Genomic DNA, 19,463 nt, shown 5'->3' with positions numbered 1-19,463 from the left:
TAACTATTAGTCTAACTTCCTCAAGTCGAGTTGAGTTGTGTTGATTTCATTCTCCTTGCGACAACAATTATAGTCTCAGAACTACTAGAAGACTACTCCAATTCGTTTCGACACCTTCCTGTCTTTCATTGTCTCGCAGTCTTGTGGTGTATTGAAATGATAAACTTTTTAGCAATAAATTGAATTGAATATACATTTGCATGGTTCTTAGCCTTTTATCTTAGTACATACGACTCATCTATCTTGCCACCAGAGGTCACACCAGAGCGGTTGTAAAAATGACTCCTGAATGTAAACTGTCCATTCTCGGTAATGACCATTTTCAGTAATGTCCATTCTCGGTAATGTCCAGTCTTGGAAATTGAATCCTCGGTAATGTTCATTCTCGGTAATGGTTTTCTCGGTATTGGTATAGAACCGAATTATTGACCAAGAAAAAACGACTAGACTAGACTTGAGTCAAAAGTTAAAATTTTAGAATGTGACTCGGAACCTCGTTTCTTGAACACTCTTTATGGCCCAAACCACTTCACATCACGTCTGTGGAGACCTCCGATACTCACACTAACGAAGATTAATTCGCAAAATAGTTTGGTTTAACTTATAACACGTGGTCGAAGGATTCTTTTTATATGCAATTTTCACCACGTTCGCATATAGGGTTACATTTTAAAGAACGGTGTTTTAAAACACTCTCTTTAAAACATGTTTTAAACAGTGTTTTAAACAAAAACATTAAAAAAAAACAATTTCTTTTTAAGTTGTAAAATTATGCCATAATTGTGTAAATACTTCCCAAAAACATGCTGTATGAGCCTATCGAACACTTACCACCCGATTTAGCCAACGTATATCGATATGGGACGGTTGGAACCCTCAAAATAGTCGGTTCAAGAGTTATAATACAGACATTTCGTCAAAGGAGCTATATTTACCCTATATTTTCAATGTCCAATCATTATGACGTCACAATTGAATATTCGTGACGTCATGGCTTGATAAAAAACAAATGAAACAATAAAATACATGTTTTAAATAAGGGCCTTGTTTGAAACATGTTTGTTTTCAATTGATTTTTATTTTAAATGCAACCCTATTCGTATATGCAGGCGATTCGTCGAAGCAGAAAACGAACGTACTCTAGCTCAGCAGGCGCTACTCAAGACACGCTCGAGTCTGTGGCAGGTGATTCGATTTGCTTCAAAATAGCTATGTATCTCCGAAGTCTATTATATATAAGCCTTTACAATAGTACGTTGGTAGGAAATATTTATAATATGGTGGTATCTGCAAGCTACTGCGGAAGCGATACGCTTACAACAAAACTAGATACCCTACCTGAAACATTACTTTTTCAGAGACAGTCAGGTACAAATCACAAAACATCGCCAGCGAAACGGAGGACACGAAAAAGGTGAGATTGACTGAACAGTTAGAAAGTTTAAACAGTCTAATTATGTTGACTAATAGGATCCGTAGACATATGAGAATGCGACATTACAGCATGCGACACTTCGGCATGCGACAATTCTGGCATGCGACACATGAGCATGTGGGTTAAACTACGGGTTAGGGGTAGGTTAGGGTTGGATTTATGGTTGGGTTAGGGTTAGGCTTTAGGGGCAGAGATATATAAGGATAAATTTCAGGGCTATGTTTCGGGTTAGGGTAAGTTTTTGGGTTATACAGTCATATGCTGAAGTGACGCATGCTGATATGTTCCATGCTGAACTGTCGTTTTCCATTGTGTCGCATGCTCATATGTCGGGCAACCGACTAATAGACCGAATGCTAACTGCTGACCAGAGGTGGTCAGTAACGAAGTACTTTCACTTTTTCGGAGTATAAAAGTAGGCGTCTTTTACTTGCACTACTTACAAAAAAAGTATCTGTTTTTAGACTTCTTCCACTTTTACCGGCTTTCGAATCCTTACTTTTCCACACTTTGTACTTTCTATATAGTAGAAATACAGTTTTTGGATAGGTTTGCATCACTTTTGTCAGGGAAAACGTCATAGGATGCGGGCGAAAGAGCCTCTGAATCATGGTAGCTGAATAGTGAATATTGATTGTTTCGAAAACTTATAGTGTCTACTCTATAGTGTCATTAGTCATTTTGTGTTAGTCGCGATGATGCATCAAGATCATACAATTAGAAGTAGCTTGCGTATGATTCACTACTTGAGTATGTGACGCCTCGAACAAATATGATATACTTTAAACTACTGTATAAGTTCCTATTATTATACACTAAGTAGATTTAGCATGCCTTAGAACTAGTGAGATGTGGTACCCATTGGTAAAAAAAAATGCAAAATGATATCTGGCCCCCAAATGTTCAGCCGATTACAGCAGATCTTTTGCTGGCTCAATACTTTGATCCAAGCTCTACTTGCCCCAGATATATACATGAACAGCTTCTTGGACGTACAGAACTTCTATATACAATTGAATAGTATATTCATATTGAAATGAACCCGAATACTTTCGGCTGACACTCGTCAGGGGTAATCGTCAGCAACTAATAGAGAATTCAAAAGAACAGCGTATATCAACAATCGTAACACAAAATTTCGTGCTGGTGACTTCATATTTTGTGTTACGATTGTTGATATACGCTGTTCTTTTGAATTCTTTACTATAGTTGCTGACGATTACCCCTGACGAGTGTCAGCCGAAAATATTCGGGTTCATTATTCAATTGTATATATACAATATACATGAATATCCGCCTTTTCAAGAAATATTTACGAACGTTCAAAATTTGTTGCTCGAACGTATCATCGGTCCCTACCTAGTGGTTCCAAAGGCACGCGACCTTGCGACCTTTGAGACATACGCTAAAAAGGTGAGCTGTTCCAACTCTTCTTGCTGTGTGCTATAATATAATCTACAGAAAGCAAAAGACGAATGTTTGGTCACCACTGAGAAAGATAAAATAAATATCAACTCAAATGTTGGAATAAAATGATGTTTCGATTTGGGCTCAAACTGATACATCTAAGGGTACACACATATTGCCCGTAAATCTACATTTTGACTTCAAGATAGCTCGTTATAGCGATAAAATACCACAGGTAGCTATGCGATACAGCTTCTCTGTATGTAGGCGTGTTTCCGACGTTGAATGATTAGTTATTCCAAATAATTTGCTTGATTTGGCTATATGATATTTTCCACCCCATCCCCACACAATTTTGTAATTGGATTGAAAAAAGTCCATACAATGATGGTATTAAATACAATCATTTGTATCGTTTCATAGCCTGATACAAGCCCTACACTTCACATTAAAAATGATCGCTGGTTTGTTCGTGTTGAAGGTTACGAAGAAAAAATTATACGTCGATTGACATTTATTTTATGCCCCCTAAAACAGAAGACATCTGTCACAGACTCCATAACTCGCGCAGGTCGAATTTATTTGCAAAGATGCAATTGTAAACAAATTCACGAAGTGTAATCATGAGATTATCATAGAGAATTTTTCAAGTCTTTTCGGTCCCAGTGTCTCATCGGTACCACATTTCCCCTACTCGTTACTCAGTAAAATATTGCGCAATACTTCTACTTCTACTTGAGTAACAAGGCCCACAACTTCGGCCATTTTTGTCACAGACATTACTCCGTGTGCAATACACTCGGTTTCCATCAAGCTAGTATGGCCTTCGGTACAAATTAATATAATGGTATGATGCTCTTCTTCAAGAGTGGACTCTCGGTGAGAAAATGGCCGCCACACGAAATGCAACTGTTAAAGACGTCGGTGTGGATCATCGGATTTTTCAGTCTTTGCTGGATCCCGTACGGTGTATTAATTCTACTTCAAGATCTTGCACCTATTGCCCTAAAAAAGGTACGGCAGATATGATTACCCGAGACCTAGGACAACTTATCGTTAGCGTAGGCCCCTGGTTACCATATGTCTCCGTTAGGAAGGATTTGTCCTCCTTTTTCAGGAAATCGAAAATATCCTCCGAGGACGCCGAAATGTCCCCCTTTTTGAAAATTTGTCCTCATTTACAGCTCTGACAGCTAGGCTAATTGACAGGCTCAAATAAATAAAAAAAATCCATAAATATCGCGAAACATGTAATGCGGACATTCGAGCTGTCACTTGGTAGGACTGAAAATATGATGTATTTTTTAGCCAACACCACAGCAATATCGGTAAAAAGTGACTAAATCGGGAGCCGAGTCGGCATTAAAAATTTTACAATCAGATGTTTTTAATTCCGGTAATCTAACTTTTATGATTTGTTAAAAAGTGTGCAGCTTTCCCGATTCCAAAATACCGTACCCCTAACGGAAGAGTGCCAATTGAATCGGACTTCCCATCCGATCTGCATAAGCGGCGTCTTACGGAAGCACTGTGCGAAAGTGCATGGGCTGTGCCATACAAGTCGCCAGCCAGGAATCATCGATAAAAATGTCGGACTGGTGTAACATGACCAATCCATAGATGTAGGGGTAGCTAACCTTTTTGCTATCCACGGACGCATTTAGATTGCTTATATAGCCTACGGTCATATTCCAGCGGAAAATCGTAATTCGCGTCCATTCGCTCACATTCTTAGCGAAAAGAGTCAGAGCCGAAAGTGGCGCTGCACGAAAATAGAACTTAACTTAGAATTAGATCGCGTTTATAAATCCTACGTGCGTACCTTCCTACGCTCCTACGTACATGCATAATTTGTATTAAAATGTTGTACTAGATATATACCGCGGTATACGTCTGAGGTAGATTTTGATTTCGTGGGACATGGATATACATTAGGGGTGTTCAAAAATGCCCCCTTTTCTCGAATTGTACTGGCTACTTGATAATGTTGTTAGGTTACCTAATTTAAGCCCACACACCAAATTTGGTTCAATTCCAGCCAGCAGCGGCATTGCTACAGTAGAAGGTGTTAGGTTGTCTATGGAAACGATGTTCACCAAATTTGGTTCAATTCCGACAAGTGGAAGCGGAGTCATTTCCGTCGAAACATTTGTATTATCAATAAAATAGTAGGCCTATTTACGGTGACCGATTATTTAATTATTTATTATGGGTGTGCTCACCGTAAATACTATTTTTCCCAAATCCAAACCCCTAGTATACATTCACACCCGTGAACCAGGGATGGCGCACGGTTCGCATTTGAACTGTGGGGTTCAGATTGCAAGAACACTAGGCTACTATATAAATAGAAAATGAAGTTGCACAGAAGCGTGGGAAGGACGAATGAGATTTGCAAGCTCAATGAAACTATTCCAAAGTTTTTGAGCCAAATTATAATCAAATGCATATTGTACAGCCGCCAATACTTACTAATTGAATTACGCGTAGGCGGCCGCAGGTTGGCCACCCCTGATGCAGAAGAACTATGAACACAGAACTACTAAGTGCACACTTATTCCACCTAACTTCTATCGTGTCAAAAACTGTTACAAGAACATAGATCATAGGTTTCCAAACTAGAGATCGCGACCCCAATGGGGTCGTTTGCCCATTCTCCGGCGTCGCGGAGACGAAAATTAAATACCGATGACTATTAGAAGAATATCAATTAGGAGGATTCTATCGGCGGCTCATTTCTGAATATGTAAGTTCATTTTTTCAAAATAAAAGGAAAAACTAGTGCGAACCCGGCAAACAAGGTATAGGTCCACCTAGTATAACGCAAGGATGGTGTCTGGTCATTAGTAAAATTATATTAAAGTATCGGGAGCATAGAAATCAATAGGGCCATTATATTTTTATTCAGGAAAATTACAAGTGACCGGTATAGTGCTATGTGTGCACAATATAATACATACACAGGACACACGTAATAATCACGTAAATAAACACGTAGCAATCACCACGCCAAATTGAGAGGTAGAGTCGCGACACATTCTCAAATCGAAATTTGGGGTCGCGACCATAAAAAGTTTGGGAACGCCTGACATAGATACAATGCTCGGTGCATCTACTACCTTGATTGGCTTATTCAATACTAGCCAATATATTGACTAATCGGAAAAAGATCAACACGAGCTCCCGGAGCAATACCTGCGTAATACAATATTTCTATTCAGACATTCGCTTCACTCTGTTTGCTCAGCTTCTCGCTCAATCCGATGATTTACGGTTTCATGAGTAAAGCATTCAGAAGAGCCTTTCTTCGCATGACGCGTAAGGTAAGTTCAACAACGAATATTTCGCGCAGCCCGTGCTCTGCTCATTGTCCGGTCCCCACCAGCATCTACATTCTACATCACATCGCTAAGCAAGTTCCATTCGCGATGGCATATCAATGCATCTACTTTCACCGTAGTAAACTAGTTCAGTTATTTTGCTTTAGGCTTAGAGTTATTTTTACTGCACTGAGATATAGTCCGAGCTTTAGAGTAAAATCTAGCTTACAGGTGCTCCTTCAGCGACATCGCTTATCGGTGATACTTAGTTACTATAACGAACGTTTTGGTCGTTGCCTAGCTCAAACGATAGTTCGTTATGTTTACTTGATTAGAGTCTTGGCTGTAACAATTTGCGCTTGTCGAGTAGCTTGTCGACTCGAATTGCGGCGAACACCTCACTATCTTCGCCTTCCCTAATCCGAGCCTACCCCTGAGACAAATGTAACTCAAACAATTACAGAATAGGATAACAAATGTACTACTTAGAAAGATCACATCAACATCGAGGCAATAGTCACAATAGGTTTACAACAGTTTTTTTCGCACTCTGCGCGATTTACCTCCAATTCACGCGTGTTTCTCTATATATAGACCGAATCTCATATTTTCGAATTATCAGACATAACCTTCCATGCCATCAAACAATCTGTTGGGGCTACTAGCATCCCGGTTGGATTTTGTGATATGACGATAAGGAGGGGGCGCGAAATTTTTCACTATCATAAAGAGGGGCGTGTCTAAAAAAAAGGTTCAGAACCACTGCTCTAGACTCTAAACTTACCATCTAAATCAGTGGTTCCCGACCTTTTTAGATGTCAGAGCCGCATTTCAAACATCAGAGTACGTATGGGGCGCGGGGCGCATGAAAACACGTAGGCAACTTCTAACGAAAATTTGAAGGTTGCTTCCCGACCTCTGGATCTTACCATCCAGCTGATTCAAAATAATGCATATAGACGTCTATAGCAGTGTTGGGATCATGTCACTACCTTCGAGTCACGAGTCATTTCGAGTCATTGCACATTTTGACTTGATTCATGTCAAGTCAATCGATTTTCGAAGGTGACTCGAGTCAAGTCAAGTCACTCGATTTTTGGAGGTGACTCGAGTCAAGTCAAGTCAAGTCACGAGTCAAGTCACAATTCAAGTCAAGTTGCATTTTCGAAGTATGAAGCATGATTACATCATTGCATTTTGCTAGCTGTCTGAATTACAGATTGAGTGGTCATTGATTCTGCATCGATGAACGAAGGTAGAGTTAAATTCACACGTCATAAGGCTCTGTATCTCTGTATCTGTATGTTAAACTCTAAAAGTGGACGAATTGCCAAAAGGAGGACATTTTCAATTACTTGAAAAGGAGGACTAATCCTTTTAACGGAGGACTTATGGTAACCCTACGTGACATCCCTATTCTATATATAGAACAGTATACGGAGATCAGAGTTCGGTTCGCAATGCTCCGTTTGCAGTTGAATAAGTAAAGAGTATCCGCTAGACCAGTGGTTCCCAAACGGTGGGGAATTCAATGATTTCTGGTGGGGAATAGACGCATTTGTTCAAAATTATGTACAGGACAGTCTACATATTCACGGAGACACATGCGCAATTACCATTACCAGTTACATGCTCTGGAACAGACTTGGACAACTAGAAAATTTTCAGCTTTTCCAGATTAGATTAGAATTAGAATTACAGCTACACAGTTTTTTCCAAATTAGATTAGAATTAGAATTAGAGCTACAGAATTTTTCCAAATTAGATTAGAATTAGAATTAGAGCTACAGAATTTTTCCAAATTAGATTAGAATTAGAATTAGAGCTACACAGCTTTTTCCAAATTAGATTAGAACTAGAATTAGAGCTCAACAGTTTTTTTCCAAATTAGATTAGAATTAGAATTATAATTTCTGACTTCGCAAAAACTTGGAAATTCAATGAATTTGTAAATGAATAATAAAATACAGCAAAATTTAAGCTCAGTTCATATCATATCAATGTGCTTTCATATAGGCATGAGAATGGTTAACGCCTGTACGTCAAGCTTGTCTCGTTTTGCACTATTCCAGGACCACGAATACGCGGCCACATGCGGCCGACGATCTGATTTCTGATTTTGGAAGAACGCGATAAAGCATATTGAAAGGCTGAAATTGATTTCAGTATCAAATTATTGTAGTTGTTTCAAAATAAGCTATTCGCCTGTGCTCAACAACACAATTCCTCACTAGCTGAAACAGCTTTGGCCATGGAAACATCGATGGAGAGTAAACTGATATGGGCATATTGCCTTATTGACGTAGGCTACAATGGCCCAGACACTGCCAAAACCGAGACGCTTAGAAAACGGCCTAGGGATTTTCCACAAGATCAGTGTTTGGGATGAGATAGTGTTTCAGCGAGTAACATGTCTGCCTATCCCCAATATCGATTCGTTTGTTACTGAAAAGCCTGGTCAGGTATCGTGCACAGCTCATAGTTCAAAATAAAATGAAGTTTATGATCATGATATTTCGTGTTTTATATGTACTTCCTTGATAGAATATTACTTCTTCTGTGGTAACCGTGTCAATCGCCCATGTTAGTGAGCACGCTGTTGTGTTAACGTAAATTTTTAAAACCATGGTTGCTCAACTGTGTGGACCATTTTGCCTAGATATTGCATTATTACGGCCCGCGGCCGCCACGAAATTTAAAAGTGGCCGTGATCCGTTTTGAGTTGGCGACCCCTGCAGTTCTCCTGCATGGCCGAAAATTTTTTCCGGTGGAGTTAATGTTGAAGTGATGCCTACAAGTTCTCGAGCAGATGCCTTAAGATGAGTAAACTATTTTCTCTTTACCAGTAATTCAAAACATCGCAGTCCATGCTCTCACGCTCTGCTTCGAAATCTCTTTCCAATTTATTCTCTAATATATTTTCTTTGGTTATAGATCATGTAGTTAAGGGCATGAAAGTGAACAAGCCTGTGTTAACTATCTCTTTTTCTTCGCTGCTGTTCTGTTTGTGATCGAAACTAGAATGTTGTTCGCAGACAACAAGCTTATGCCAGCAAGGCGATTATACGTCATAATAACTACTATGACTGTACGGTGTATGTAAGCCGCGATGGCGGCTTGGCACTAGGGTTGGGACTTCGGGATCAAATTTGAAATCCCGGGATCGGGATTTTCCCGGGATTCTCGCTTCTCAATCCCGGGATTTCCCGGGATTGGAAAAGTATTGAAATACACATACAAGCTACACAATAGGACTGTTCAAAAATAACCTTTTTTCCTGAATCTTGCTGGGTACGTTATAAAATCGTTAAGTTGCCTTAAAAAACGACGCACACCAAATTTGAATTCATTCCAACTAATATTCGCGGGTTTCGTACAGTTTGAAAATTTTGAATTCAAAAATTTTTTTTTTCAAATTTTTCTGCCAACCCCATACAATTGTTGGGCTGTCTTCAAAAACTATGCAAAACAAATTTGACTCAATTACAAGTATGGTTGGGACTTCGGGATCAAATTTGAAATCCCAGGATCGGGATTTCCCGGGATTTTCGCTCCTCAATCCCGGGACTCCCCGAGATTAGAAAAGTAGTAAAATAGGCATACAAGTTACACAAATAACATTTAGTCCTTGTGATATTGAATTGACGCAAAACATAAGAGCATCAAGAGTATCATCGTTTAGATCAGGGGTCCGAAACTCCAATTTTATCGCGAGCCAATTTCGTAGTTTTTGATGACGCGGCGGGCAGCAGCATCAAATAGGGGTGTAATATGTATTTCCCAGTACGCCTTTTTGTCGGACCTTGCAGATTGGCATTCCATACACATTGTGAAAATGTAATACAATATTGTAATATTCACGGTTGCCACGAAAAAGTCATATTTTTCAATATTTTTTAAACATATTGTTGTGCTTGGCATAATTTGGCGACATAAAGGAGTTATATAGACAGTTAGAAACCATGCGAGACGACAAATGCATCGTGTCATCGTAAAAGCTGTCGCATTATAATTTAGCAGCTAGTGGACGTTTGATGTGTGATAGCGATTCAGGTTTTTGGAGTGGTTTCAGAATGAAATTTCAAGTTCTCAAATCCGAAATCTGAAATTTTCGAGTTTAATATTGTAGAATGTTTGAAAAGTCAAAACGCCGACGTGGGCCGCAAAAACAGTTCTGGCGGGCCGCGTGTTTGAGTTTGAGGCCACTGTTCTAGACAATCAGCCGAGTTTGTGACACTGCTTTATTACCAAAATAAGAGATATGGCGCTACATAAGCCTTGGTAGATGCTGTTCACAAATCCCGGGATTTCATCGGGACCAATCCCGGGATCGGGATTGCTTCAAATCCCGGGATCCCGGGATCGGGATTTCCCGGGGTCCCAACGCTACTTGGCACTGAATTTCCGTGTGCGAGAGGGATATTCTCGATGCAAAATGCCGCGGACAAAGAGGCATTTTCAGGAAAACAATAAATTAGATTAGAACTAAAATTAGAGCATAGAAACATTTGACAAATTAGATTAGAATTAGAATTAGAGCATAGGACTATTTCACAAATTAGATTAGAATTAGAATTAGATCATAGAAACATTTCACAAATTAGATTAGAATTAGATTACTGGCATTTCGCTCTAATTTAGTGAAATTAGACAACTAGAATTATCTAGTTGTCCAAGTCTGCTCTGGAATGTATATGTATCGAAAATTATATAGCGTGTTGTTCACAAAACCTCATTTTTAACTCTGGATGGCCAATAATGACGTCACAAACGCATCCAGCACGACTAGTTTCAGTACTTTGACGTGAAATAACGCTTTCGCGAAATTTTGAGCGTCACTGGTATCGGTTCACAATACGTCTTATGTTGCAGTAAAAGGCGATTGTCTTGCGTACTGGTGTGGTTGTGTGTCTTGTGTGCAGAGATGGGCGGATTCCAGATTTTGGGAATCCGTATCCGTCCTGATCCGACAGTCAAATAGGATTTCGGAGTCCGACAGTTGAGCAACAAAATTAGGATCCGAAAAAATCCTGCTATTGCTCTAGTGCTATTTCACATTAAATATAGCCTGCGAAACAGATATGAACATTATAATCAACAAATTAATATCAAGTAATGCCTTACAAGGGTTTATTTATAGCAAATTTCGAATCAATAATGTTAGGTACGGTATATATTTTGAATATAAATGCGAGTAGTAGGAACTAGGCAGGGGAAATGAGCTAAAAAGACTGTGAGAACAGAGAAAGCAATATTAGTTGCTTTACGGAGAGGGTAAACATAGTAACCCAGGCATGCCATGATGCCAACAACAAAATCAGATATTGTGCATTGTGACTTGACCAAGACAGCTAGGCCTATAGTACTACTGAAGAATGGAATTAAATTTTCACAAGAAGTGGCATAGTTACAGAACAGACATGTATCAAACAAAATGGATGAATCAATCAACATGATCACTTGATACCGAAATCATAAACATGACCAATTGACCATGCCAGCATATATTCATACATTACCACACCACACAATCATTCCAAATGATATCAGAAATCAGAACCACCAGTTACCTCTGCAACAACACCGACACCTCGCTTTTCTGTCATCCTGACAACTGATATCAAGTACCCTAATGGCTGATAAACAGGAAGGATCAATATCTGAGGAACAACTGAATTCGAAAACACTTCTGCAGCCCGCTTGCTGGAGCCTGCCTTCGCCCTCATCTCATCCAGCAGTAATCTCATCACTGCAGAAACTTTACTTATGTTCTTACGCATTTCAACGACGTGACCGGTATCAGCGGTGTCAACGTTGTCATTTGTTGTCGGAACCAGCCTGGGCTTGATCCATAGCAATGAATGCATTTAACTACGGAAATAATATCGAAGCAGCTTTTTTCATTGAATATAAGGTATCTTGAACCTTTATCATCCAATATTTGTTATGAATATCAGATCCTGTTTAAATCCGGCTCATATGGCAGTTTCAGAATCCGGCTCCGATCCGGCCACAGTAAAATTCATCAAAATCCTGCTCCGGCTCCGGCTCCTGAACCGGACTGTGGCCATCTCTGCTTGTGTGTAGTCAAACCAGCAGATAGCTGCTCTGTGATGACAAAAGTGATGGGTAGTTGGGAGCAATTTTCGCGCTGGGTGCTCGATTTAATATTGCCGCATATATGATAATTCGGTACTCTTCCCAACGAACACACGTAGAATTTATAGAAATGTAGACTTCGGCGTCGGCCATTACTGCTCCACGACGCACCAAGGCCATGTAACATGCAACTCCGAGATGTGTGCCAGAACGATCAGCAGCGAGAAGACCTTGGCCCAGAAGGAATGGCCTTGTGGTGACCGAAAACTTCGATATATATACAATAGACCAGTGCTTTTCAACCTGTGTGACGGTTCGCACTAGTGCGAATGAAAAAAATTTCAGTGCGAATGACAAGCGTGGTGCGAATGGAGCGAATGAAAAATCCGGGTGAGCGCGAACGGCAAGCGTGGTGCGAATGGTGCGAATAAAAAATCCTGATGAGTGCGAATGAAAATTGTCCATGTTTCTCACTTTTTCCCACGTGGAATAATTCAAATAAACTTAACACGATATTATAAGTACAGTGAGCACGTAAATTTTGTCGTTTGGAAGCAATTCTAAAAAGTTGTTGGTAGCTAGGCTTTTCTAGTTCACAAGTGAGGAACGCTCCCGATGCGTGTATAGTATATTACAAAGTGTGGGCGAGAGGATTACGTCACTGCATGGAAAAAAGAAGGAGTGGAATCGGTATCAGTTACTCGGAAAAATCCACCGTGTATGGATAATGGGTATTGTATACGGACCTTGTAGGAATGTAGCTAATAGCGGCCAATGCCAGTGTTGACATTTGGCATATTTGAATGCAAAATATTGGAATTTTGGCACGCATTCATGTTGGTTAACAGCAGAATTTAGCGTTTTTTTCAACTATAACAATTAGCACATTAGATCTAGACTCTAGAGCAGTGGTCGGGAACCTTTGTTGTCCGAAGAACCCTATTGGCCCTATTTTTTCAATCTCAACTCCTAAAGAGCCATACATGTCAATCAATTGTTACGTCACAATTGAAAATCCGTGACGTCATCGTAGGACTAATTCGAACTCAATACATGGGATTCCGCGCCCTATTTTCTCAGTAAAAACTGGTCTTTATGGTTCGATAATGAATCTCGAAACGAGAAGTAATGCACAGACGGGCTAACAAGCCTCACCATTGATAACGCAATTCATCGTAAGTAGCTTAGAAATTATTATAACTGATATTAATCGAATGTTACTGTCACACTGATTCCGAAAATCTAAATACTTATCGACTTCCCAATTCTCAAAGTATTCGGCGGTAACATAACGTTGCGCTACACGCCTGCATTTTATCGCCGGTACTAGACAGAGCTAAACTTACCAATCAAGAACGTGGATAGCTATGACGTTGTTTGTAATTCGAGTTTGTAATAGTCACATCCACATCAGTTCATTTCGCGCCGTAGATCAGAAAGACAATGCGTATTGGAAAACTGCGTTTTGAAATGGGCCACGCCATGTATTATGCTATGCTCTTTGATTAATCAACGTATCGCACAATTCAAGTTTCGAGTCGGGTACATAGAATTCGCGAGTGATATCGGCCGCCGGCGTGACAATAACTTAAATTTAATGATTTTGAAAAGAGGGGATCAGAGCCCCTAAACCTGAAGACGACATCGTCTTTACCTCTCAAAGAGATGTTTATACTGCCCCTAGAATCATTATTCTGGCCATGATGAAAATTTACGAACCAGTCGCTGCAATATTGATCAATTCAGTACAAAAATATATATTTTGCAAAGAGCCATATCTTATACCCAAAAGAGTGATATATGGCTCGCGAGCCATAGGTTCCCGACCACTGCTCTAGAGCAGCGGTTCTCAACCGGGGGTCCGCGGACCCCTGGGGGTCCGTGAAGCATTTTCAGGGGGTCCGCGAAGCCTCTAAACTTGCAAAATGATATTTTGCCTAATTACAGCTACAACTTCATGACTCACATCAATATAATTGCCGTCTGAGATGAAATATCCTATCTGTGCAAACTCATTTTAATTGCTAAATTGCCAATAGCCTACTGATAAAAAAACATATTGCCGTTTAGAGAGGTTTGTTGGGGTGATATACATAACCACAATCCCAGACCAACTTCAAAATGAGCTACTTGATGAAAATGGCTAGGATGGACGTTATATGTTCAATGACAAATCCGAGTCTCAATTTTGGTGGTATATATGCTTCGATCATACTCAAATGGGTCGTCGGTGCCCGTTATTATACCATTCGCCACCACCTATATTTGCGCAAATAAATTTTCGGCAATCGTTCATATCAAACCGAAGAGTCGGATTTTCAAGACACGACCACGTATTTCAAGAAATGCAGCTACAAAACTCGCTACCGTCAGCCCAATTTCCATATAAATAGTGCGATGTTAATTTTTTGCTATATTTGGCACTAGCCAGAAATTAATATTCGTAAAGCACAGATGACGGTTGCACGATAATTGAGCTTGTTTGTGGTATTCATGGTGTTTGTCAACTACTATGCTCATTCACACCAGGCCAATTTTCTTCATTTTATATTCCGTAGCTACCGACTTATATCATGACCCACATCTAGGCTTTTATAAGACACCTCTTACACGGATGAGATGGCAAGGAGAAACTTTGATAAACCACCGAAACATGGGTAGGTATTCTGGAGAAACCGAAACCCATTGCTGTTGCTGCTGTGGATTATACCACTACGCGATCTCGCCAAATTGACCTAAATTTAAACTAAAGTTTTGGGGGTCCGCGGGGTCCTTGACGCTCCAAAAGGGGTCCGCGAAGACAAAAAGGTTGAGAACCACTGCTCTAGAGCAAGTGTTGTTTACTCGTGTACCTAACCAAGGATTATTATTAAAATATTATTAAAAATAAAATTAGTGTGAGCACGTTAGTGTCTTCCGTCCAATGAATATTTATCTTGCATCACATCGAATTATTAGGTAACTGGGCAGTTTATCTACTGACCAGGGCAATGGCCTGTATGTAATGCGAACTCCGCCATTTAGGCTTAGACACGCTTCCTGTTCTTGGACTGACGATCTCAGGCCAAGTCTAGATCGTAATGGCATAGGCCTATATATAACATATTGGTGATGCCACTAAGCTTGCTGATCCATAGGAAAAGTTTGCCTGGTTCGTGTTCGTACCGCCTTTGTACTATACGAACGTTGTAATATTCCGAACTCTACCGATTTAGCTTGAGCAGATGAGCAGCTGAGCACCCTCCGCAGAGCAAAATCAAATCCACCAAGCCGTAGGCCTATGTCTGACGATATTCCTTCTGCAGCCTAATTTAAGCTTAGACTGTTGAACCTTATTATTCTTTATTTATAAGGATATGTGGGATAGTAACGATAATTTGGCATTATTTCAGTCAATTTTCCAATATTGTACTATAGAATGTAAACGTTCACATTCTATAATTGTACGATTTACCTAAGAGCCATCCCGCAGTTGGCTACCCGGGCCGACGATATAACTGCGTGTTAATCATGAATCTTACGTAAGTAATAATTATTCATGAAGGTGCAAGTGTTGGCTTTGACAACACAAGGATGCCGAACGTTGTTATTGAAAGATATGTTGCTTTGTGTACTGCATAGATAAGAAGTGAATGAAGCCTAAGCTTATCCATAAATAACAGTCATCAATTACTCGGATTGTGTGGGTTTGTATAGCAATGCATTTCTGATTTCAACGCCCAACCGTACCATCTAATAGGCTAACATACCTTAGTACGCGAAGCATCTTATCGAATGCTGTCAGAAAGTGAACCAAGGGTGCTAGTCGCAACACTGATGCTACGATTCAAGTGCAGTTTCACTATTTTGTGCGTTCTAAATGCGAACACATTGACATCGCGATGACGTAACATGTGGATTTAGTGGCAAAGTGACATTGTTGCGAGTGAATATTGTTCTTGGGTTCGCCCTTTAAGTTTCGAAGGAAATCACTGCACGATACCCCCGGAAAATGCAACGAACTTCTTGAGAACAACGGGAGTGCGATATCTGTGATTTTTCTACTGCAGTGATTTTAGTGCTTGGTTAATCAATAATACGATACGCTGAATGCAAAATAATGAAGCTCTGTACCTCCAAGAAGTTCTTCGAATACAAAAGTGATAAGTTTCTTCAATTTCTTTTCGTTCACTAAATTTCGGCTGACTGGTGCGAATGAAATTATTTTTCAAAAAAAAGTGCGAATGGAGCTCAAAAAGGTTGAAAAGCACTGCGATAGACATATGTGTTTAATTGTCCATAGGCGGCTAAATGGCTGGCGCTGAATGTTCCTGTCCTGGCGATCTGAACCCCACAGGGCAAATGCCATCGCGCAGGAGAAAATTATTTGCCAGTAAAGCAATACCAATTTGAAATCGTGTGTGCCTTTTAGTTTGGGCGATTTCCATATCTTTTGACATAGCTGATATAGGAGGTCACGAAATAGCATAATGTAATGAAGTCAATATACCAACGGTTCCGCTTGAAAATGATTTTGATTAGTTCTTATTCAGGGGTCCTACCTTTTCCAACACACTTCACTAAGCTCTACAGGTAAATCTGATTACATGAGCAGCAGAGAGCAGATAAAAAATTGATAACAAAATATAAGCAATTCCCCATATTTACCGATTCAAACACGAAGTATATAAGCTTTCGCGCTTCGCGCGCTTAGACCAAATAAGGCGACGCACTAAACAGTATACCCAATGTAGCTGATAAATAGTGGGGAAAAAACGTACAGGCTCAGCGGGGCTGAGGGGGTTATCACCCTGTGGGGGCCCAAGATCAACGTTTTTTGGCGCGGCTGTTGAACTGCTGTTACGGTCCTGGTGGGGAATGAAGGCTCAGAATAAATCTGAAGTGGGGAATGAAGACAAAAACGTTGGGAACCACTTCGCTATAGACTCTTCTTGAACACTCAGCAATCTACGCACAGCCTTCACCGACAACCACTACCAGCCAATTCACTACTTACGAGTAAAGGCGGGTGCAGTTCTATGTTTGAAATATTAATTCACGTCTCGTGAATCATGATTGCTAATCACCTTTCCCAGCGTTATAACTCTTCGAGGGTAGCAACCAGAAAAATGGCCATGAGCTAAGGGGATCTTGTCGTCCATCTAACACGACAGAAAATCTATTTTTATTTAGGTCTTCTGCGTCGGAGATGGATTCGATTCGACCAATATTCGTACTCACAGCGGTGCTGCGGCAGAAAATGGAAGAACTGTTACAAACAGGGTAGCGTTCATCACTGTGTTCAATGTACAATTGTACATAGGCTTATGATCACTGACCTCTTATTTCAGAGTTTGCTAGGGATCCGATCTGCGACTAGTTAATACTGTATAGAAGACGAATTAGAAAAAATAATATTCATACGCCCATTACTTTAGGTATGAAGTCTATCACAAGCATTACGGACACACCTCTCCTGGATGAATCGAAGCAGCACGCACCTCATCGTTACACCAGTCGCGGAGTTACAAAAATCAGAGATCACGGTTTTGACACTCTCCGCGTGCGACAACTTGGATACGCATTCTGTAGTCCAGTGGTTCTCAACCGGGGGTCCGCGAAGCATCATTTTTATTCTTTCACATTAGGAAAATCACGAGGCATTTTCGCTTCATTACTAGTAAAACTCCAGAACCCACATCAACAGAATGGCTGTATGAGATGAAATGTTCTACTATGCAGACTCATTTTAATTGCCAATAGCCTACTGATACAAACATTTGCTGTTTAGATATGTTTTGTTGGAGATTGTAGAACAAAGTTAGATAAGTAAGGTCAATCACGGTGACTGCGAAATGTTTAGAAAAATCCATTTTCTCCAGTGATATAAAAAACCATAATCCGTAATAACTTGAAGATAAGCCGATGGAGAGAAATAACCAGGCTTGACATCATATGTTCATTAAATAAAAATTGGTTGTCAAATTTGGGACCATATTTTTGCGATGATACCCAAATGTGTCGTCGGAAGTGTTACGCGTTATCATTACATTCTCCACCACCAGTATTTGTGGCAATGGATTTTCGGCACTCGTTAATATCAAATCGAAGGCGCGGATTTTAAAAACACGGCCACGAATTTCAAGAAATGCCGTTGCAGAATTGGCTTTGAAAAATTAGAAGTCAACCCAATTTCTACATGAATAGTATGATTTTATTTCCAGGAAAATTCATGTTGTTGCTGTTTATCACTAAGCCTACAGCTATCACGTGCACAAGACATATGACGATTGCACGATAATTGAGCTAAATTTGACTAAAATTTCGCGGGGGCTCCGCGGGGTCCGTGACAGTCCGAAAGGGGTCCGCGACGCCAAAAAGGGTGAGAACCACTGCTGTAGTCTATTTTAGCGGCAGCAAATATTACAATCAAATTCGATACATCACCTTCCGGAAAAGGGCTTGCATATATTGTACATATTGACTAAGACAATGAGTCGTGCATTTGAAGTCGACTGAATGTGTTTTTATTCTAATATTTCCTGCGATTTTATAATCCTCGTGCATATGCTATGCATTTTCCATAAATAAATACTTACAAATTACGAAATTAGATTCTTGGATGTTAACCAGGTTTTGTCATGTTTTCGACGCATCATGTTGAACGAAACCCTTGTACATGGTACGTACAAGTACAATGTGAATATATAGGCAACGCCTATATTTGATCTTTAGCAGTGGCTTTTTGTTTGTTGTTTCAACAAAACTAAAAAACTCATTGGAATTCTTTACGTCCTCTACACGCACAGTCCTACTAAGTACAATTCATTTTGAACTCAGGACTGCTTTACTCACGCGAAACAAAGTATATATATCAACTCATAGGCTATATGCACACACACGCAAGCACGCACGTCGACGATCGTGTTGTAAAAAATAGCGTGAAATCGTGTCTTCTCGCATTTCACAGGGATCACATTGCGTCATTCGGCGACACGGTATTTGGTTCAGTGATCATGAGGTAATTAAGCGTATAGGATGTATCAGGAAACATTAATACACAAACGCATCATGACTATAGATAGGGTTACCATATTTTGGTATCGGGAAACGAGGACACTTTTACCAACCCATAAAAGTCAGTTGATCGAAATCGAAAACAGCCGATTTTGCAATATTTACTGGAAATTTTGCTGAGTTGACTAAGACAAAAAGGTCGCCAC

At 40.0% G+C, this 19,463-nt stretch overlaps 1 protein-coding gene across 2 annotated transcripts in view; it reads left to right on the top strand.

Annotated features, from left to right (window-relative positions):
- Positions 1 to 18,850, top strand: part of LOC145458231 (alpha-1B adrenergic receptor-like) — a 44,746-nt gene extending 25,896 nt beyond the window's left edge. For both annotated transcript variants that reach the window (XM_080336549.1, XM_080336547.1), the window contains exons 6-11: positions 1,110 to 1,185; positions 1,359 to 1,414; positions 3,710 to 3,856; positions 6,064 to 6,165; positions 17,434 to 17,523; positions 17,679 to 18,850. In XM_080336549.1, the coding sequence (XP_080192675.1) occupies positions 1,110 to 1,185; positions 1,359 to 1,414; positions 3,710 to 3,856; positions 6,064 to 6,165; positions 17,434 to 17,523; positions 17,679 to 17,684 (477 nt within the window). In that variant the 3' untranslated portion in view covers positions 17,685 to 18,850. The remainder of the gene's footprint in view (positions 1 to 1,109; positions 1,186 to 1,358; positions 1,415 to 3,709; positions 3,857 to 6,063; positions 6,166 to 17,433; positions 17,524 to 17,678) is intronic.
- Positions 18,851 to 19,463: the final 613 nt, after the last annotated feature.

This window comes from Botryllus schlosseri, chromosome 16, assembly GCF_051294905.1.
Source record: "Botryllus schlosseri isolate E-star chromosome 16, Bs_hap1, whole genome shotgun sequence".
Classification (NCBI taxonomy): Eukaryota; Metazoa; Chordata; class Ascidiacea; order Stolidobranchia; family Styelidae; genus Botryllus; species Botryllus schlosseri.
The sequence above is the reverse complement of the archived record's forward strand: the minus strand, read 5'-3'. Positions and strand labels throughout refer to the sequence as shown.